At 37.1% G+C, this 23,456-nt stretch overlaps 1 protein-coding gene across 4 annotated transcripts in view; it reads right to left on the reverse strand.

Moving 5' to 3' along the window:
• The window catches only part of hdac11 (histone deacetylase 11), a 39,556-nt gene extending 16,477 nt beyond the window's left edge, over positions 1–23,079 (reverse strand). Inside the window, exons 1-8 of one of the 4 annotated variants that reach the window (XM_046875271.1) lie at positions 22,616–23,079; positions 20,064–20,124; positions 19,471–19,619; positions 17,862–17,962; positions 15,921–15,947; positions 12,680–12,796; positions 3,767–3,809; positions 1,304–1,380 (exon numbers count right to left, since the gene is read on the reverse strand). In XM_046875271.1, coding sequence (XP_046731227.1) covers positions 1,304–1,380; positions 3,767–3,809; positions 12,680–12,796; positions 15,921–15,947; positions 17,862–17,962; positions 19,471–19,619; positions 20,064–20,098 — 549 coding nt within the window. In that variant the 5' untranslated portion in view covers positions 20,099–20,124; positions 22,616–23,079. Of the gene's footprint in view, positions 1–1,303; positions 1,381–3,766; positions 3,810–12,679; positions 12,797–15,920; positions 15,948–17,861; positions 17,963–19,470; positions 19,620–20,063; positions 20,125–20,490; positions 20,720–22,615 lie in introns of those variants that run through there. The other 3 variants (XM_046875270.1, XM_046875272.1, XM_046875273.1) reach the window with 3 other exon arrangements.
• Between the last annotated feature and the right edge of the window lie 377 nt (positions 23,080–23,456).

Raw genomic sequence — 23,456 nt, forward strand, 5'->3', positions numbered from 1 at the left:
TGTTAACAGTGAATCCTTTGATTATTTATTTAAAAAAAAGGACTTAAAAATCCTCAAAAGATTTGCCTAATGGTTGCTGGATAATGTCTGCATTATATATTAAGATCATATAAAATAAATGTATCTTTGATGTTGCAATCAGTACATTAGTATAGTGACACAAACCAACAACCGAACTACTGCATTGAATCTTTAGGAATTATAGACATTTATTTTATAATATTTCAGTTTTACAGGTTCAGATTAATTGGACAATTGACTATGTTGAATTTGCATGTGGTAGCTGTTCATGAAAACTGAAAACAAATGTGGTGCAAGAGGTGTTGATGCAAGTAAAGGAGACTATATTTAGGATAAAAAAACAGACCTATCAGAGAGATAGCACAAACATTAGAAACAGTAGGTGTCAAATTGACAATCTGGTACTTTCTTTAAAAATACGCAATGCACTGGCAAACTCAGCAACAGCAAAAGGATAGGAGCACCACAAAATACAACAGACGTGGATAATCGCAGAATTCTTTCCTTGGTGAAGAAAACCCCCTTCACAACATATTGCCAAATCAAGAACACTCTCAATGAGGTAGGCAATTGTTGTCAAAGTCTACAATCAAGAGATGCTTTATGAATGTAGATACGAGACCTTGCATCAAGAGGCAAACCACTGGAACAAGATTCTTCTTTTCAAATGAAACCAAGATTAGCATGAATAAATGAGGACCAAAATGACAGGATGAGAAAAGTTTAAAAAAGGCAAGGTCTCAGGATTCAAAGCATACCACATTTAGTGATTACTATGGTTTCCATAATTTATTGAATGTAAAGAGTTTGCATTAAGTAAAAATGACCATTATATTTATCATTATAATTGTCCAGCTTCTTGACTCTGAAAATAGGAGGAAGCCTATAACAAATGCCTGTAATTCCGAAAGAGTTAATACATCACAAATTAATATTACATCTTGAGACATTTTAACCCCAAAATTGTTACATAATTTTTTCAATGCCCAAAATGGATACATACATGGTTTATATAAGATAATTAGCAAGATATTCATGATTATTTTAAATAAATATAACTGTGTTGCCCAAAAAAAAGACTTGAAAAAATTTGAAATGATTCCTTGAACATTACATTTTATGCTAAGCTTGGAACAGAATGTGAGGGGTACAGTAAATGGCAGATATGGAAGATTAAATAGGATAATCTATGTCTACTGAAATATATGCAGTCTATTATTCAAAAAAGGAGATAAATCCCAATTAAAACATAATTTGCTGTTCTGAAATTTTATGGTTGTACCTTAATAGCAAGTGTGATGTCGGCATATGCACAGAAACCTCCTCCCTTGTCGCTGGAACAGTGGTGAAAGCCTCCTCCTGAGATAGAAAGACAGATAGACAGATCGAGTGCTATCAGCCATGCACTACTCCTCAGGAGATCCCATTATAAAGAAAAAGAAAAAAAAAGTCCCACTGGGTAGATAGCAGGACTGGTGTGCTATAAGAAAAAAGAATCCTGTTTTCCAATACAACAACAAAGTCTATCACCTGGATAATGCATGCTCAATGGCTTTTTACATGTTTATCTCAAGACAAAGGCTCACAACTCTAGTCCTGCAAAGCTGGATTTCAGAAAATTCTGTGATTTCCAAGCTCAAACACCCCCGATTTAGCTCCAGCTTGTATAGCACATATGAGTGGTGGACAAGTTGATTTACCAAGGTGAAAGTAAATAGAACTTTTTCTATTTGGAAAAGAACACTTTTCCAATTCGTAAAATTATATTTAAAGGTAATAAAAAAATACACAAAGACACCAATACAAATAAATATATACCGAATATAGACTTCACTATGCATTGTAGTCTTTTCTAGAGGTACAGTCATTTGTGTACAGGGAGAAGAACAGTGTAGAGAGAATGCAACCCTGGGGAGCACCAGTGCCGATAGTGAGAGACCTGCATGTGAGTTTTTCGAGGTTCACAATATGCTGCCTGTCTGTCAGGAAGCTGGTGATCCACTGACAGATTGGGGTGGGCATGGAAATCTGGGTCAGTTTGGCTGAGAAAAGGTCAGGAATGATGGTATCAAAAGCCGAACTAAAGTCTACAAACAAGATCCTTGCGTAGGTCCCAGGTCTATCAAGATGTTGCAGAATATCATCTGTAATTACTAAGACCAGCAATTTTGGGGTTTTTGGGGACCAGAATGATAATGGAGCGTTTAAAGCAGCAGGGAACTATACACAGTTCCAGTGATCTGTTAAAGATCTGACCTGTGTTAAGATGGGGGCCAGTTGGTCAGCCCAGACTTTTAGACAGGCAGGTGAAACACCATCTGGGCCTGAAGCTTTCCTGTTTGTCTGTCTTCAGAAGACTCGTTTCACTTCCTCTACAAATACTTTAAGCGCAGTTTGAATGGAGGGGGAGGAAGGAAGGGGAGTTGCAGCCATTTGTTGAGTCTCCAAAGACTGTGGGGTGGTGGCTTGTACTTGGTGATGTTCCCAGTGACCAGTCCATACTGATGCTGGGTCATTGGCTGAAAACTGTTTTTTTTTCCCCCAGCTTTTCAGAGTAGGTGTTTTTAGCCAATCTAATCTCCTTTGTTAGTTTGTTCCTGGCCTGGTTATACAAGATGTTATCCCCACTTCTGTAAGCATCCTCTTTGGCATGACGAATCTGTTCTATGTAAACCACAGTTTATCATTATTAAATGATAAGAATGACCTGGTGGGGATCCACATATCCTCACAGAAACTGATGTATGAAATTAGTCTCCGTGAGCTCGTCCAGATCGGTGGCTGCAGCTTCAAAAACACTCCAGTCAGAGCATTTAAAGCAGGCCTGTAAATCCTGCTCTGCTTCATTAGTCCATCTTTTAACAGTCCTTAGTACAGGTTTAGCTGATTTTAGTTTCTACCTGTTGGTTGGTATGAGATGAACTTGACAGTGATCAGAGAGACCCAAAGCTGCTCGTGGGACAGAGTGATATGCTTTATTGGGGTGTAACAGTGATCCAATATATTACTGTCTCTGGTGGGACATGAAACATGCTGTCTGTATTTTGGCAGTTCACAGAGTCTGGGTACCTTTGCTCCGTCTCACGCACGTGTCGGGAGGAATGTACACATTCGCGAGATTGAAAGAGGAAAACTCCCACAGCGATTCGAAAGGTTTACAGTTTATGAACAGTGCCTCTCGATTAGGATGGCATATCTTTTGCAGCATTGGTACATTCAAACACCAACTTTCGTTGATACAGACACACAATCCACCACCTCTCTTATAACCTTATGAGAAAGGCTTGATTCTTCTTCTTTCGGCTGCTCCCATTAGGGGTCGCCACAGCGGATCATCCGTCCCCATACCCCCTGTCCTCTACATCTGCCTCTTTCTAACCAACTACCTGTATGTCTTTCCTCACCACATCCTCTTTGGTCTTGCTCTTTTCCTCCTGCCTGGTGGCTCCTGATTGTGTGGCCCTACAAATCTGGTCAAATCAAGGACTAAGGTTTCTGTACATGTTTTATAATAATGCAGTCAGAACACAAAACAGCTTAGCCAACGTTTCCTCCTAATCTCTCTGTTGATGTCACATCAGTGCTTTTGCTAAATAATAATATTTTTTAAATACCAACCCAAGGTAATTACATACAATACGAACAAATAAAACAAAAAAGCAGCATTTTTCATTGCTTTAACACCAATGTAACGAGGTAACATTTTAGGCTAAACAAAATAAGAAGACTATGAAAAAGATCTCACCAATGTTAATTGCCCATCCTCTGTCCATGGCGAGCTTTCCAGCCTATAAAACAAAACTAATGTTATTTTTTTTCCTAAAAATGGCATGTAAAGCACTCAGCTAGAGGGAAAGGCATCACACAGTAATACTTTTTTAAAGAGTTTCTAGAGCATCTGAAAAGTTATGAAATGGCCATGTTTCTGGATCTGTGACTTTTTATTATGCATGATGATGCAATTTTTAACAGAGGCTTTGAAACATGCTTTTATTAAAGCTGTGAAATGGGGAGGGCTGCTGTAAAAAAAAAAAAAAAAAAAAGAAAGAAAAAGAAAGAAGAAAATGAAAATTTTGCACATGTTTAAATTAAAATAGTGTGTGCTATTCAGATGAAGGGCTTCAGCATTGATTTATTGGCACAAATGAGCAGTCAAATACTTTTACGTTTCCAAAAAGCTTCACGCTGTTTCATTCTCTCTAAATGTACTTAAACAAGCAAAGTTCTCACAGTACTGTTTTAAACATGCATTACTTTTTGAAATGAAACACGGGAGACGATGATCATCAAAAACATATGACAAAATCTAAAATCTTTGAAATGGTTTCCATGATCCTCTCAGCTTCAGGCAGTGTATGAATGAGTTACACATTGGCATGCATCATGTGGCAGCAGCCCAATGCATAAAATCATGCAGATATGGGTCAAGACCTTTAGCTAATGCTCACATTTAACACCAGAATAGGGAAGAATGTGATCTCAGTGACTGTGGTATGATTATTGGAGGCAGAAATAATTTTTGACAAGACTGTCCTCCAGTGTTTTATAGGGCATAAAAGAAAAAATGTCCACTGAGAAGTTGTTCTTATGACGAGGGAAGATAGAGAAGAATGACACTGATTTAAATAATCACTCTTTACATGTGTGTCGAGTAGTCAGTTAAGAAGAGGACTATGAGGCTACACTGGGCATGAGTCCACCGAAATCAGACAGCTGAAGATTAAACATTAAATCTAACACATAAACATTGTATGATCTCTTTACAAATTTTCAGCTGTTAATTAAAATTTTACCATGTAAATGGTCAAGTAAAGACTTGCATGTGTAAAAAAAGATGCACAAACTCAATAACATGCAAACAAAATATCTTACAGGCTCTACAGAGAATTGCATCATTCAAATTAGTAAAAAATAGTACATCATAATGAATATGCAATCTAGACGGTTTTTATGTAAAGGTTCAAAACACAACATATCTAATTTGTAAAAGCTGATTTCCGTCATTTGAACACTAGATGAAGAAAAAAAACATAAGATAAGCACTTGTCTCAATCTAAAGTTTCGAAAAACCATTCTTTAATTTATGCAGTAAATATGGAATAATATTAGCTTATTATTGCAACTGCAATACAACAGCATTAAGCAAAGCCATCTAAAATTAAATTCATTATTTTTCTATCATCTAGAATTTGAAAAATTTATAATGTTTTGTTTTTATCTGTTCACTGAGCCATATTTCTCAAATGTCAGCAAGTTTAATTGTTACTCTTCTGGGCGTATCTTTTAGATCAGATAACATCATAGCAATTTACCAATCTTAGTAAATATGGGCTTCTGAGTGCACAGTCACAAGCAAAATACAGAGATATGGTACAGAAAACTTGTGATAAAATCTCAGGATCTTGTAAAAGATATCATCATATCATGTCTCTGTTGAAAACTGCTTTTATAGGAGCAGGTGTATAATGTTTATAAACTCTACATACTACACAAATCTGGGATCACAATGTGATAAAAACAATGTACAAGTGTGGTTTAAACCCCAGCATTGCCCAAGTTGGGCCCTTGATCAAGGCCCTTAACTCTTTCTGCTCCAGGGAGGAAAAATAGCAAACATCTTCTTCTAATGCTGTTAGCAAGTGAAAAAAGTTTTTTATTTCAAGTGTACACGTTTATGTGCAAGTTCAGGTAGTAATCCAGAGGCAAGCCCTTATCAGAAAAGTCCATCTAATCAATACACCATACACCAAAACCCTCAGAGTAAGCCACAGCAGGACCTTTACACACACACACACACACACACACACACACACTTTATACAGTTACAGTGAAAACGCATGCACTATAGTTACATTGTCAAATGTATATACACACAGACACACACACACCTCCAGATACAGTATAGTCTTATTGACGGAGTAAATTCTCATGAGTCCCAGAACAAGGCTTTGCATGATGACAAACTAATCAGAGAGGTTTTGGCACCAGGCAGCATATCCCTCACTCTTGCACTCCTCTCTCACTTTCTGCCCCATCTCTCTATATAAGCATCTCTCTCTCTCTCTCTCTCTCTCTCTCTCTCTCTCTCTCTCTCTCTCTCTCTCTCTCTCACTTACTCACACTCACTCACTCACTCTTGTTCTTCACCCTTCATTCCTCTCCCACCACCTCCCTCTGCCAATAGTCTCCATTTCCTCAATGCAGGACCCACCTGCTAAAGCACAAAATGTTTGAAATTGCAATCATCCTTCAGTGATTCGGGTAGAATAGCTTGCATATATTGGCCTATGTATTACATTTTTGGAAAGCTATTAAGCTGCCGCTCCAAATGTGAGCCAGAAGTCAACCAGAATCATTTTGATGGAACCATCAATCACTGACACATCTCATAGCTCTCCACTACCCTAATTCACACACATTAAGCTGAGAGGAAGCATCACACATGGCTGCCAGCGGCACACAGCTACAGCAGCTACAGACTGCACAGCCTGTGTCAGCGTGGCCAAAAAAATGCCACATGTTTTTTTGTTTTTCTGGATGGGGGGAGGCTCCTAAAAGAAAGACTAGGAGCTGCCTCCAGCAACCTTACACATTTGTGCATATTCTTTATGTCTGTACCTTGGCTGCTCAGATCAAATTACAGTCACAGCTCAGTGGTTAAGATGCACTTCTCCCACTCATTGGGCCCTTGACCAAGGCCCTAAACCCACAACAGTTCAGCGGCATAAATAAGATAAGCGTAAGTCTATCTGGATAAGAGAATCTGCCAAACACCATAAATGTAAATGAAAATGTAAATGCAGTCTTGATGAAGAGAAAAAAGGAACTATACCATTGTACAATTGTACACAGCATCCCCAGCATTGGCCTGCAGAAATTGAGTAAGAGATTTTGGTTTATAGACACAAAGCTTTATAATCCACTCTTTCCCTGTGTTCCAGCAAACCAATTCTGAACACCTACACACTAACTCTTCCTCAAAGTCTTGCCACATGCTGCTCCAAAGCCAGACCAGACTGGTGGTCAATTAGCAGCGCATGGTCGCCAATGAGAAGGGCTAGACAGGTGGCGTAATTACACTCTCTATCTGAGAGACAGAAAGAGTGATGTGAAACAAACTTATCACAAACTCCAACCGTTATGGGTGAGTCCACCAAGGCACTGTTGCTTCACCATCACCATCTGGCACAGCTATAGGAGAAACTGATGCTTCGCAGAAATCGCTTACTTACGCAATCACTAATTATTATTCATACCTACCACAGTGCTATTAAATTCTCTGCTGTGATTGGTCAGAAGATTTATTTTTTTTAACAGGTTTTTCAGAAGTTGTATTTCAATATGCTTGTTCTAATACAAGAATTATGTATTAACAGCGATATTTACGATGCCTGTCAAAAGTTTGGAAACACCTAGTCTTTTATCGTTTTTGAGTCGCATTTGTGTTCCTTTTATTTATATGCAACAAACTAGATAAAACGCAAAATCACACAAGAACTAGACAGTGAACGACTGGAAGAAAGTTCTGTGGAGTCCAAATTTGATATATCTGGCTCAAACAGAAAAAGTAATGCACAACACTGTAAAAGGGAAAATGCTATTATACTGCCTCACACCCACAGTTAAACATGGAGATGAAAGGGTACTGTTTTGGGTGTTGTTTTGGAGCAGAGAAGGTTGGAGACTAATTCCAGGTGAAAGGAATATTGAACCAACAATACAACCATTCCTTACCAACAGCATGCAATTCTGTCTAGACTATAGCTATGGTCTGGACTATTTTTAACCAACTTCACCATACAACATGACAAAGTATATGAATGTCCAAAATCTGTATGTGTTTTGAGAGCAAACAGTTGACTGGTTATATGCACTGGTCTGCCCAGTAATGTGACCTAAATCCAAATAAACTTCTCTAGAATGAACTGGATCACAAAGTCAGAAAGTAATATCCATCTAGCAAAGAACACCTGCGGCAAGATTCACAAGAAGTTTAAAAAACTGTTTGAATGTTAAGAGTGTGCAAAGCTCTTATTCATGCTATAGGAGGATTTTTCAATGAAAATCATCTGTATATTTATACAGTATATTTGTTTGGTCAAAGTAAAACTGGCACTGTAAAATGGTTAAGCTTCTGGAAAAGGATCTTTTAAAAGTTGCATTTTTTTGGTTGTTTGTTTTCTGGAGAAAGTATTAATGTACACTCACTGAACAGTAAATACAGAGCCGTGGTATACCTCCTCATTCATGTAATTATTTACTCAGTCCATAAAATCCTGAAGATATAAAAAGGAAGCTCTAGGTAATGTTCACATCATCCATCAAAATGGGGAAAAAATAGTCAGTTTTGACCATGGCATGAAATGTCCACCTGAAAATGACTGCAGGAAGTGTGTGATGCAATCGTGTCAACATGGACCAGAATCTCACAGGAATTTTTGCAACACTGTAACGGAATCCATGCCGTTAATTACTGATGCTGTTTTGAAAGCAAAATGATTTACTCAGTATTATTATATAGTTCTTAATAAAAAATACTATATCCTGCTAATATGCAAGTTATAACAGGAAGAAATTGTTTAGCAGATTCCTAATCGCATCCACTCTATTAAATCTTTCATTTTTTTTTATCTTTTTTTTCCTCAGTACCATAATTTTTGGACTATTAAACACACCCAAATAAAAGCCGCACCCACTGAATTTTAGAAAGATTTTTTTTTAACATAAATAAGCCACACCTGTCTATAAGCCGCAGGTGTCTACACTGAAACTAATGAACTTTACACAGACTTTAACGACAGTGCCTGTTACACGGTTGAAATATGTTGTGGCTCCTTTAAGAGCAGAGTGGCATTTTGGGAATAGCCTGCCGCCGCCTTTTTTCCGGTATTACTGCATGTGTGCAAGACCGAGGAATATGTCATTATTTTCTGATGCTCATTGCTAAGTTTCTTTGACTAACCCGTAACGCTGTTGCCAAGAAAAATAAAAAAGCACGAGGAAACCTGTCTGTGCTTATATGATTTCTGTTGCAACTGGAGTTAGCGAGCTCTCCCTTCACCCAGACTCAACGCGTTACAACGGCTTGTATCTAAACAGTAGCCTACCAAGAAAGTCATTGTTCACTGTCTTCCTCCTTACTTTCACAACTATTTCATTTTACTAGTTTATCTTTTGGCAGATTTAATATAAAGAGTTTAATTGGTTCACCTTAAACCCGTTCTGCAATTTCATTGGTCTAATGTTATGGGGTTCAGTTTTTTTGGCTTGAAGATTGTGAAACCGGGAAAAACCCAGGAAAAATCCATATATTATCCGCTTCTTTGTTTAAGCCGCGGGGTTCAAAGCGTGGGAAAAAAGTAGCGGCTTATAGTCCGGAAAATAAATTAGCTGAGATAAACATATACTGATATATTTTAATTCAAATGAATCACCTGAAAATATTCTCTATATACTATAATAGCAACAAAAAGCACAGGAGCCTGTGCAAGTATTTCCATGTGAGATGACTCTACATTAGAGTACATGAGCTCACAGATGTTTTAGCTAGCATCAGTGTGTTTAAAGGAGAGAAAGAATATGCTACCCATCCCACCCAGAGAACCTATTCTGTTTGGCTCCTTTACATTCCTGGCTACAGCTGGCTGAGACATCACTGGATTCCCCAAATTTCACATGAACAGAATGCATGTTATTCCTGTTGTGCCACTGGGGAGCCCCGATTTATTCCTTATTTACCACACGGCACACTATATTTGAGTCAGCCATGTTGTAATGCTGCTTGAATTCACATTTGATTAAGTATATTTATTGGTTTACTACATACTTATCCAAAGAGAACCGTGAATTCAATATTTGCACACTAATTCTTAATTAAAGCAACATAATGCACAGCAATTTTAGCCTGAATTATGCTGGTCAGGATGAATCCAAAGCAGCCAATCTTAAATTTCATATTTATTATATATGATTTAAACTCAGCCAAGAGGACTAAGGGTTTAAAACATTTTAGCCATTTTTGCCATTAATGTGCATCTTTAAATTAAGTATTTAAGCATTCATATTCATCTAATCAACGTATTACAAACTGTTTATGTACTAAAATAATTAGTATCTTCAGTGAAACATGACAGAAGTAAAACCTTAAAGAAAGTAACTACATCACAAGTGTATGCCACTCTAGTGATTGATGCCTCCCTCTGTGATTAGCCTGTTCAAACATCCACTTCTCCATGCTTAACTAACTTATTAGCAATTCCTGAAACTCTCTCCAAACACACACTTAGCTTTGACAGCACAGCATTCACGCTTCCCTTGTGCTGCTTATCTTGCCTGCTAAAAAAAACCCAGTCATAAGTCTATTCCTATAATAATTTCAAAAGGGGATGTCAGGCTTAATACAGCAATTGCTATCCGGGTGTCATGTAGATGTTCAAATAAAGCCATTCCTCCCCAGGTTGCACTTGCTCCAGCTAATGAGGTGTCCACAATGACTCTACTACGCCACAAAGGAAAGGACTTGTTTTTTGAATAAAACACTGAAATGTGTCCAGTGGAGTCTGTTCCTGACCAATGACAATACACCTCTTATTGCCAATGCTACAATGTTTAAAAAAGCTGAGACAGAAAAATGGCAGACCCAGAGCATGAGGAGGTTATTATTGGCTGCTATAAATCTACATTCTGTGATGGAGAATTAACTTTTGCTTTTTAATGGAACATTAAAATTGAATTTTTTATGGAATATTGAAATTGGTTGCTCCATCAAGCAAAGGTATAATATGAGACCAGAGAGTGGCACTACCCAGTAAAATAAAAATAAAAACACACTACTTGCTCCTCCAACACAGATGTTATGGGTCATTTATAAAGGCCATGTCCTCCCATGTGTAGAAAATATTTGGTTCAGAAAAAGCGCTCCAAATGTTTCCCATATAATATAAATATCAAGAATAAAGCAGCAGTTTGATTAAAAACAGATATACAGTGGAACCCGGTTATGTCGATGTCCTAGGGGGTCGCCAAAAAGCATCGAGGTAACCGATGATCGAGATAAACGAAAATCAAAATGGCGGCAATATATTAACGTGCTTGAAATTTCTTTATGTACATGATGTGCGTTAATAAATGAGAATGTGCATGCACGTGTTTTTGAAGTTTTTTTTTTACACAACAGCGTTGCCGCGATTTGTTTGATGAAGGCATGCTATAAAAATACATACAGTACATGTTTATCTGTCAGGAATTCACCTGCCACGCCCCCTTCGCCCCCTTCAGCGTGTCAGGTGCTTTCGCCGCTTTCTCTGAAGCTCCGCGCTTCAATCGCGCACATATGGTGCTCGTTTATCATCATCACCAGCTCCTATTTAAACTTCCACACTCTCACCGTCCGTTATTGTTGGTATATGTTGGTTCACGGCGGTCGTTGTTATCGCGCATGCGTTTCCCGGTACGTGTCTTCCCACCACCACTCTCTCAACGGCTGCTCTTTTCTTCCCAAAGCGCACCGCGGATTCTCCCCGATCCTGCCGGTGTTCAATCTATAGCCCTATTCGGACGGGACTAGTTTTACAGGGGGTCGTTAGAGAAATTTCTGTTTCACAGAGGTACTTTGTGATTTTAATCCCGTCCGTATCTGCCATGTCTGTCTTTTTCTCACACGACCTCTATAAAAATTCCAGAGCAAATTACCTACTGTTTTTCAGCAAACTCTGCGCTCCTCTGAGAAATCTAATCCCGTCCGAATGCGAATGTCTGTGATTGGCGAAAATGTTTTTTTTCCAAAACGCATTTACTTGGGTGTTTTGGTCAACGTTAACTACCGTACTAACCCTAGCGTGCCGGTATTCAAATTTTTGCTTTCTGCGCACCAATAATGGATGTAGAGGTCTTGTGCCACGCCCACATGTAAAACACAGACACTCCTACCTCCGCAATAAACACGGAGATGTTAGTCCCGTCCGAATCCATACATGAAATGACAGACGTCGGCGGAAAAAAATTATAACTCAAACGTCGTTTGGAAAACTAGTCCCGTCCGAATAGTGCTTATGATTTTGCTGCTCATCCCCCGTTCCGCGCCGCCAATCGCGGCTTTCGCCTCCCGTTCATCGCATAACATTTAACAACAAAAGGCACATGTGCACTAACTAACAGCAGATATTCACCAGTATACAATACAACACCTGTAGCAGCTGTAAGCCTTAATTTTTCCGCCACTTCCGCGAGTTCTTCTGCGGCTGCACCGAGATAACCGACGTTAAATGGCAAATTCCCCCCCCCTTGTGCTCGAGATATTAGGGTTCGGCGACATAAAGTCGACATAACCGATAAAAAATGCTTAGAAAAAGTGAGAATTTGGCGGTTCCACTTCAAAAACGTCGACTTAGGGTTGTCGAGGTAACCGAGGGCGAGATAAGCAGGTTCCACTGTATAAGGTAATGAAGAAAGTCATTGTTGTGTTGAAAATGTATACATTGCCTGTGTCTAACACTACAATGACATTCTTCATTCCAAGATTTAACACCCAATAGGAAAAGGATAAAAAATGTCAAATCTGTGCTGAAGATGAAACTGCAACATTGAAACATAACACAGACTATAAAGGTCTTGGAATAATTTTTTTCTGCAGTGTGTGTGAGATTCTCTGATGGCCTACCATAATAGTACCGCCAGTCTGGGTGCGTAACGGTCTCAGCACCTTGCGCTGCACCAAGAAGTTGGGCATAAAAACAAGAGGAGGGATTTCTGTGATAGTGGCAACCACCAGAGACCACTGGAGACAGAAAAAAACACATTTGTTTGCTGAAACAGAAGTCTTGGTTATATATTACAGTTTCTATGCCAACCAGATCACAACAACAAACGGGACGACAAAGTACCTGTGAGACAAAAAAAGTATAACATTTATGATGGCCTGGGAAAGATTTTCTACTAATATAAAGTGCTGAAGGCTGCTAGATGTTTAACTGTTTCTCTTTTGCATGTATGACAACCAGAAAAAAAACAGCATTTTATATCTTGTTGTCACCAGTGTAAAAAGGGAAAAAAATACAATATTTATTTCAAATCCACTGAAAGACATCCCATCTACCGCAACATTTATAATCTACTTTTGAAAAAATCTATTGCTGCCCATTTCTTAAAAAAAATAAATATACATTTATAAATGGAAATTACTTGAGTGCTAAATTTGGGTTTCAGCATCAGTCACATCAGTCTCTGTATTAACACTTTACTGATCTCTTTTCCACTGACAACATTTTGTTTTACTGGGTTTTTTAGATAGTTTATGCATTTTGAAAACTTTTTTGAAGTCATCTGTAATCTGAGTGCTGTCCTCCTCTCCATTTTTATGATAAGATGTAGGAGCATTACAGACAGATTAGAAGTGTTTTGAGAGCCTCTATCTGATTACAACCCCATTTACAACCTCCCAAAAGTAAAAAAACAAAAAAACAAAAAACAAAAACAGAATGCAATGATTTGCAAATATTATAAATCTATATTCTATTCATAATAAAACAAAAAACATAAGGAAATTGAGAAAATAAGGTCATTTTAAATTTGATGGATTAAACAAATGTTGGGACAGGGCCATGTTTGCCAATGTGTAGCATCTGTGTAGCGTCTTCTGTCCGCATACATCTGGAAACTGAGGAGACCAATTGCTGAAGTTTTGTGAGAGGAATGTTGTCTCATGTGAGTCTGATACAAGATTCTATCTGTCCTGGGTATCCTTTGTTGTGTTTTACGTTTCATGATGCACCAAATGTTTTTAAATGGTGAACAGTCTAGACTGCAAGCGGGCTCTTCTACTACCAAGTCATGCTATTGTAATAGATGCAGTTAGCATTGTCTTGCTCAAATATGCAATGATTTTCCTGAAAATATTTTTTCCTGAGTAGAAGCATTTGTTGCACTAAACCTGTATATACCTTTCAGCATTGATAGAGCACATTCAACAGGCAATTATACACTCCAATATCATCAGAGATGCAGCTTTTTGAACTGAGCACTGATAACACGCCGGATGATCCCTCTTCTCCTTAGTCTGAAGGACATGGTGTCTGTGGTTTCCAAATTAACATTTTGATTTGTCCCAGAAAGGTTGGTGGCGTTTCTGGATCAAGTTCACATATGCCTTCTCTTTTGCATGATTAATATTTAACCTACATTTGTGTATGACATGGCAAACTGTGTTCACAGACATTGAATTCTGGAGATGTTAATGAGCCCATGCAGTGATTTTCATTACAGAATCATGACTATTTTAAATGCATTGACACCTGAGTGCCCGGCAATCAAAGGCATCAAATATAGATTTTCGCCCTTGTCCCTTGTCTACTGTGATGTTTAATATGTTTTCTATTTGATATGTTTTCTATGTTTTATTGTGAATAAAATATGGGTTTATGAGATTTGCAAATCATTGCATTTTGTTTTTATTTACATTTTACCCAGTGTCCAAACGTGTATAAACTTAACTGCTTATGCTTTCTCCATGTCTTGCATGTACACTATGTGGACAACAGTTTGTGGACAACTGAACACAATATCCATATGTACACATTCCCCATACTGTTGCCAAGAAGAAGCACACAATTAAATAGAATGTCTTTGTATTATAGAGAATTACAATTACATAATCCTGACCCTGTCAATATTAATTAGACATGGAGATGGAAACCTGTTACAGCATGTCCATGCCCTATACACAAAGTAAGGACCAAAAAGACATGGTTTGTCAAAGTCCATGTGGAAGAACTTGAGTGCCTTGCACAGAGCCCTGACATCAACTCAACCCTTGGGATAAACTAAATGTGTGACTAAATTAGCAAATCTCCATAGCCAGAAAAGTGAAGGCTATTACACCTGCAAAGGATTACTAAACCAGAAATGGGGTGTTCAAAAAGTTCATTTAAATGTGATGGTGAACAGCTATCCACAAACCGCTGGCCATATTGTGTAGCTTAATCAATCCCTGACATTCTTTTTCATTCGTTTTCTTATTTAGATGTTAAGATGTGTTATTGGTGGAAACCCCAAATATATTTATACCAACATATTTTTGTTCTGTTTTCCTGAATTTAGCTACTATGACATCTGATGCATTTTCCCAAACCACCACACAAATCGTATAATTTGCATTAACATTGTGGCCATAGTTTCCAAAAGCATTTAAGTGTTAGTATTACAGTCATTGAGAGAAACACACAATACTTTTGGAGAACTTTGCACAATCAGGTAAATCATACCCTAAATTAACATTTGGCTCTTTAGTGTCAGTGTGCTGTTTGGAGTTACTGAGACAAATCATTACACAAGTACCTTATATGACCAAAAGCATGTGGAAACCTGACAATCTTACACAAGTGTGAAGCCTTTCCAAACTGTTGCCACAAAGCTGAATGCACATAATTGCTAAGGATGTCTCTGTATGTTGTAGCATTACAATTTTCCTTCACTGGAACTGAGAGGCATAAATATATATAGGTCTCTAGTCATGGTTTGTTAAGAATGGTGTGGAAGAGCTCGGGTGGCCTGCACAGAGCACTAACCTTAACCCCATTAAACTATTTTGGGATAAACTGGAATGGTTAGTGTACCCTAGGCTTTCTCACCCAACACCACTCATTGCCTCATTAATGCCACAATAATGTTCCTGTGGCTAAAAAAGCTAAACTCTAGTCATGTTCCACCATTTAAGAGAATGCCTTCAAAAAAGAGTAAAGTTAATAACAGCATAGAAAAACTAAATTTGGAAACTTGGATGTTCAAAAGGTAGATGTAGGCTGATGGTCAGGTGTCCAAATACTTTTAGCCCTATAGAGAATGTTACACAGCACTAGAAAATAGTAAAAGCATATATAAATTTGGCCATAGTGAAGCTGATATACCTCTCTCGAGCCCTCCAAGATATCGTTCTGCATGCAGAAAGAGAATAAATAGACAGAGGCATTTTAAGGGTGATGAACTCCGTCTAATTTATAGAACTGATATTTTCTAACTGAACAAACGTTGTCCATCATCTGAGAACAGGCTCATGCTGGTCAAATTTGAGGGTGGAAAACAAATTTTGGCTCAGTTGTAATTCCCCAGTGTTCTGTTGTCAATTCATGCTCATATCATGGAGAGCAATTGTGATTCACACTGCACTGAGTCATGCATCGGTAAACACAGGCAGTGGCCAGGCCACATACTGACCTTGGCTTGTGCTTTCTGAGCATTAGGGAGTCCCTTAACTTAGGCTTCTTGAAGAGTTAATAAAGGAGTTTGGTTGAGTCATACTTAAAATAAATAAATAAATAAGAAGAAGAAATAAGAAATGACAGAAAGAAAGAGAGAAAAAAAAAACAGGAATGATGTGACCTGTTCGTTCTGGAAAGGAACCTGGTAAGAAGCGTTACTTGGGGTGTTTTTAATTGTGCATGCATTTTGTCATTTAGTCTGTCAGTGATAGAAGGTAATATCAAATCCAAAAAAGGGTAAAATGTATAGTAACAGATACTGATTTATTACTTATATATAATATATTGTATTTGCACAGAATGGCCTTTCAGCATTACATGATTCCAGCTGTTTTGAATTGGAGTTATAAATTCTAGATAAATAAATTCTAAATAACTAGAAAATCATACGTCAGTATTCTCTCCAAAGACAAGTCTCGAAACACCTACCCAGGTTCTAAGCTACTGCAAGATGGGGAGGTTTTTTAACTGACAGGCCATTAGACTCTCATTAGACTCAAATTAAGACATTACTCCTTGACCTTGCTTGTCAGAATTTCTGTCTTTTTTCTTTTCTTACAGAACTAAGAGTAACACAGACATCTTTCACCTGCACTAGTAGACTGCAGTAGTGGACAAAGTAAACAAAAAGCAAGCAAAAGTTTAAGTACAGATACAGTAGGTAAAATATTACTCCATTAAAAGTAAAAGTGCTTCCTTTAAACTTTCACTTGAGTAAAAGTATAAAAGTTTTTGACTTCAAATGTATCCAAAGTATGACTATAATCCCCTATTGTACCCATTAATTCTCTCTCTCTCTCTCTCTCTCTCTCTCTCTCTCTCTCTCTCTCACACACTTTTCCCTACCTTTATATAAAGCCACAGTACATCATCGATGACTTAAAACTTCACTCGGTACACTATTAATAAAATTCTAAAATTGATAGTAATAATAAATTTTTTTTCCACTTATAAATAAAAAGGAACAACAGTTTTCACAAAATGTATTTGAGTAAAAAGTAATATGTTTGACTTTAAAATGTAGTGAAATTAAAGTAAAAGTCTCCCCATACTATTACGCTGGTAAACATAATCTGCTTTAAAAAAACGATTCATCATGTATAACAATTACTTTAATGGTAAATGTCATCATTTAATATCTCAGTCTGATCGATGGCATTTTGCACTACCAGAGGAAAGAGCAATGAACAATGTGTATGCTTGACTATTACGATTTGAAGTCTTATCATCCCTCTCATTTAGATCTGCAACAATAAACACTGTATATTTAGAGATCTGTCTATGTCCACTAATTACAATTTCGCACATGATGCAATTGTTGTCCTTCAAACAAAATACAAAGAAAACCAATTTGTAAAAAATAAATGTATTTGTTCATTATATGCTTGTTTGTTTTTTATATGGTGGAGCCAATAAATGTTTTTTGTTGCAGTCATTAAATCAAGCCTATGCTGGAAGTGCAACTAGCTGCTGATTGGTTGGATTTTTGTATCCCTTTGAAAGGGAGCAAAGCAGGAGGGCTTGAGAAGCACCATTTTATCTAAGCAAGTGTTAGATAATGTACTGACTGGTGTAAAGACAAGGAAATACCTTGAGTCTGTTCAAGTAATGTTTGGTGTGAACCACCAGGAGATCCTCCTCACTCGCCTCTCTTGCTGCGACAATGGTCTCATCTGTGATAAACTGCTCCTCTATGTGTGAACAGAAAAATGGTTGCCAACCCTTAGTAAATACAGCATTGTCTGGTAGTGTCACCAATTGGTCTTTTGTCTGATATTGCTCTGTCGCTCATTAGAAGGCTTCATTGTCTCATGATCTCAGAACTGCCATACATCATTAGCGAAACTAGTTGGGTAAGAGAAGCTTTATAAAAATGGTAGCGCTATCTTAAATGTAAATAAAAACAGAATGCAATTATTTTTAAATCTCATACACACATTTTATTTACAATAAAACGTAGAAAACAGAACAAATGTTTAAATTCAATAAATGTACCATATTAAGAAAAAAAAAAAAGGAGCTAATTTAGAATTTCATAGCTGCAACACGTCTTTAAAAAATTGGGACAAGGGCAAAATTTCTGGATTAAGTCTGGATTAAGGGCCAAGTAAATAATATAGCTGAAGGAATATTTTAGGGAGGCAAAATTTCTCAGAAGTAAAGATAGACAGTGAAAAATAGCCTCATAGCCTACTGCATAGGCTAAAGAGCACCTTCAGAAATCATGGTCTGTGAACACAGTTTACCATGTCATTTCTGAATTCAAGTGAACATATACACGGGTTTTCATGTTTCCATCCGGAGGAACTTTTCAGATGTCCTATGCATCTGTCAACAGCATGGCTTTATTCAGAAGAATCCGGTAGCTGAACTGGCCTGCTGCAGCCAAGACATTTCATTAATTGTAAGCATTTGGTGCATAATGAACAGAAAATATGAAAAAGAAGACCCAGGAATGTTGAGCAGCAAGAATATTGTATGAGATATGAATGGGACAACATTTTTCTCCCAAAATTCCAGCAACTGGTCTCCTTAGTCTGACTGTTGTTTAAATAAGAGGGGATGAAACACATAGCCCTGTCCCAACTTTTTTTTTTTTTTCAATATTTTACAGCCACCAAATTCAAAATAATCTTATATGTTCTTTAAAATAATACATTTCCACAGTTTAAACATTAAATTGTTTCCTATGGTCTATTATAAATAAAGTATGGGTTAAATGAGTTTATGAAGTTTGCATATTATTGCATTATTTTTTATTTACTTTTTTCAATGTGACTCGTTCAAGAAATGTTAAATATAAATGTTTGTGGTGTTTTTCAATTTTTTTTAACAGTCTTTGATTATATAGAGCATGTTCCATAAAAGTCCTTGTGAATAAGCTGTTATCAAAGAAACGATACTGTGTTAATATAAACCTTTCAACAGAAACAGCTATAAACCTGGTGGTCAGAGCTGCTGTTAAAGATAATGAATCAACCCTTTGACTGCATATGTGAATTCAGGCAAAATTATGACGACTTCTGTACATTCAAAATGAACTTGATGACAACTTCACTGATCAAGATGACATACCTAAACTTACTACACAACAACTAAAAACAGCTCAATACATATTTCTCTACATTATTTTCATATAATACTGGGAGATAAACAAGAAATTAAAAGGAATTATAAAAAAATTCCTTAGTGTTTTTACCTTTTAAGAAGTGGATAACTTTGCCCCATTTACCAGCATCAAACGGATGGAGTCTCTCCAGACCCATAAAGGTGATGTTATACACTGGAGAGTAAACGATTGGCAGACATGTTGCTGGGACCTGAGCATACAGTTCTGTGTGGTGTGAGCTGCAAATAAATCAGAATCAGCTTTATTGCCAAGTATGTTTGCACTTACAAGGAATTTGCTTTGTTGACATATAAATCAATAAATAATCAAATCAATCAATCAATCAAACAATCGATCGATTGATCACAATAATAAGTAACCAGCCTTTATGTTGTCATATTGTCGAGCATATTACTTGCATGTAAAACATATGCCATCACTACAATATTGCCATATGTTTAATGTGGAATGAACAATATCACCATTTGAGTTGAAATACTATTAAATTCACTATTTACATACTTTTTCTCAAAAAAAAAAGACATTGTGAACCTTACATTAATTGCAGTTTATCTATAAAAAGAACTTTTTTTTGTACTTATTAATTACTTATACAAGGTTTAATATAAAGTGGTATATAATGGCTTTTTAAACAGAACTGTATGCATCAATATATTACATACCTCTTTTTTCCTTCTGAACGTTCTTTACCAGACATGTCGACCACAGCCTCCCAAATTTCAGCTTAAATGATGCATTAAACATAATAACACAGATAAAGTCAGAACAGCAATGCATGCAAGCTAACAGACACAAATAACACAATAACACAGCCTTTTTGTTTTGCCCGACTTCTTAAGAGGACCAATGCAGTGAGAAAAATACATTCCCCACAATCCCTTGCAATATTTTGCACAAGCGCGATTGGAATTTATGAGACGCAACGCCCCACACTTTGGAAATATTTTCGTCTTAGTATATCTACTCGATTTCTTAGCGAAATTTACTGGGCTTGTTCATAGAACATGTTTGTTGAGAATGTATTTAAGGAGAATCTACGTGACTGGTTTTCATGGGAAAGGCTGTGAATGCACCAGAGGCGCGACTCACCTGCTAGCCATTTTTATACTGCTCTTTATTTCTAGATTCAGCTTATTTTCGTCCTCTAGTCGTGTATTATGCAAAGGATAAACGCTGATATCGTCTCTAAGCTCTGATCTCTCACTATTCACTTGCCCAAATGTTTCCAACCAAATGTATTACTGTCAGACACCAGGATCCCCCGGTTACACTGCGCTTTTCCTGCTTTTCTCCTTCCCGTCGCGCGCTTGCGTCTCTTTCTACGTCATAAGTCATCAACCGGATACAACCAAAAATATCTGAAGGGCGTGAGAACTTTCAGAAAGAACTACTGTACCAGGAATAGACGAAAGATATACCTTACTTACTTGTTAACTATATATATATATATATATATATATATATATATATATATATATATATATATATATATATATATATATATATATATATACATTTAATAAATAGGTTTAAATACATTTAGCTTAGAATGGCCAACATAATCTCATGCTCCATTATTGACAGTCAAATAAATTTAATTAACATATAATTTTAAAAAGCTTACATGATTCACCTACCTTAGGATTTTTACTTTTACTCCTGGGACCAGAAAATAAATTATCCATCCTAAATTTCCCCATGTCCTAGTATAACTGAATTCACCTTACATAATTATAAATATAAGTCTGCTTGTGTATCAGTCTCTACTGCACACATTTGTCTCATTTCATGTATTTGTAAATAGCATGATGATGCACAAGGGTTTCCACTGAGTATTCTAATTCCATACACTGTGCATGACATGGCCACCCTGAGTGCATGGGGAAAAACTGTCCATGCTTTCCATTTTTAACATTTAATGGAATTAAACTTGATGGCAGTGGAAGAGTAGGTTGGAGACAAATAGAGGGGAGTGCTAAAAACTGCATTGAATTGCATTAAAAATGTTTACAAAAGATTATTAACTAATTTGCTCGAATTGTAAAGCATTTCCACTTTCTGCAATATTCCTGCAATGATTATCATTAACCGCATTTGCAAAGTAGATTTTCTCATTTTGTGCATTCATATATTTGATTTTTTTTTTGCACAAAATTAACAATCTACTGTGCATAACATAGCTATGCCACATACCTCAACAGAGACACAAACCAATGAAAAGATTTTACTAGCCATATTCATCAATTAACACTGATGAAACCAAGATTTATGAAGTAAAGCTATCATAAACTCTACTGCGAGTTTAATATGCAGTCCGCTAACAGGTTAATTGTAAATAAAAAGAGAAAGTAAATACACAAACAAGACAAAAAATATATAAAGAATTTACTTGCAGTGGTATGAGAGAGCACTATGGACTATAGCCAAAACATTTATATATATATATATATATATATATATATATATATATATATATATTGGTGATGGTGCAAAGACAATGTGCTAAAAACTTAGCTTTCAAGCAAAGCCTACACATAACACACATCACATCATTACCTTGTGATCCTTTACATCTGATCAAATGTGCATTATCAACTTGTGCTATTAATATCATGAACAGCAGCTACACTAATTCCTCTCCACTGCTTCTCTTTCTCTACCCATCCCGGGGCATCCTAAAGTTGCTGCTTTGAGACAATGACTGTTGTGAAAAGCGCTATAGAAATAAACTTGACTTGACTTGATATATTTCGACCTTTTTTAAGAAGATAATCATTAAAACAAGGTATTTTAGTCAGCATTACTGCACTTAACCAGTAATGTAGCTTGCCATATAATACTGTACAGCTTTTGGACAGCCAAAAATGGAACTATTAAGGCAACGTGAGACCTTTGACATGCCTGCTGGTCGAGCTAATGATTTGGGCGGTGGAACATTTCTAGCAGTTCTCTGGTCCGACAAAAAGCTTTTAAAGGGTTCATTCTCTCATTCATTATCAGTAATCACTTTTCTGCTGTGGTGATTCTGGTACCAGTTTGGAAAGGAGCAGTTTATTATTATTGCTTTGAGGGCAAAATACTGTATGGAATACAAGTATAAAGAAATGCATGTACATTTACATACACAGACCCTTACTGGTTTCCTAACCGGCTCGAAGGACCAAATAAGGAAGTTTCACTATCTGGTGTGCGCTGATCAGGAGATTGTACTCACCCCAGCGTGTCAGTAAAAACACAGTACAGAATTCATAAGACTCAAACTTTACTGGGTTTAGATTTTATCGTGTGTGATTCTTGCTGTCAGTTGCTAGCTGCTGTTCGGTAGGTTGCACAATGCCGAATGCCCAGTGCTGAAAAACGACTGCTGCTCAGTGTTCTGGCCTTTTATACTCTTGGTGGAGAATGGAGCACTGTGATGTCATGGGTAACTTGTCATGCTTGGTAAACTGTATGTCTGCCTTTAGTGGTGAATCGTGAAAATACAACTAAATAGGAATCCTTTCTTATACTGCTGCCACCAAAAATATGCACGGCATATTTGCCCCTAAATCCAAGTTAAAAGTCTGTTGGTTGGATCTTGGTGTCATCCTCATCAGATATCTCTGGTAGATTAATGAGACAGGTAACTGGCCGTGTGTATTATCGACCCTTAACGTTGACCTCTGCAGACCTTACTTGTCCATCTGCTCCAGGACATGTCCTTATCACTCTCGATCAGCCAAAGGGCTTTTGGTAGCTGGGGATCAACCATCATAACAACAGACCCAACTGCAAGGGTTTTAGTCTCTGCGTGCCATTTGTGTCGTAGCTGGAGATTGGGTAAGTAGTGTCTTACAAAGCTTGACCAAAAATTAACAGTGAGAACTTGACTTGTCTCCATCTACATCGTCCTATGGATTCATTGGCAGGTGATATCACTTGAGGTAAAGAGCTGTCTGGCCGCCCCATGAGCAAGAGATTTGGGGTAATTAGGTCATTCTGGTTTGTAGTAAATCCATTGCCACTTAATCCTGCTTTGATCACGTGACTAATTTCTCATTCCTGTGTGGAATAGT

Source organism: Silurus meridionalis, chromosome 19 (genome assembly GCF_014805685.1).
Source record: "Silurus meridionalis isolate SWU-2019-XX chromosome 19, ASM1480568v1, whole genome shotgun sequence".
In the NCBI taxonomy this organism is placed as follows: domain Eukaryota; kingdom Metazoa; phylum Chordata; class Actinopteri; order Siluriformes; family Siluridae; genus Silurus; species Silurus meridionalis.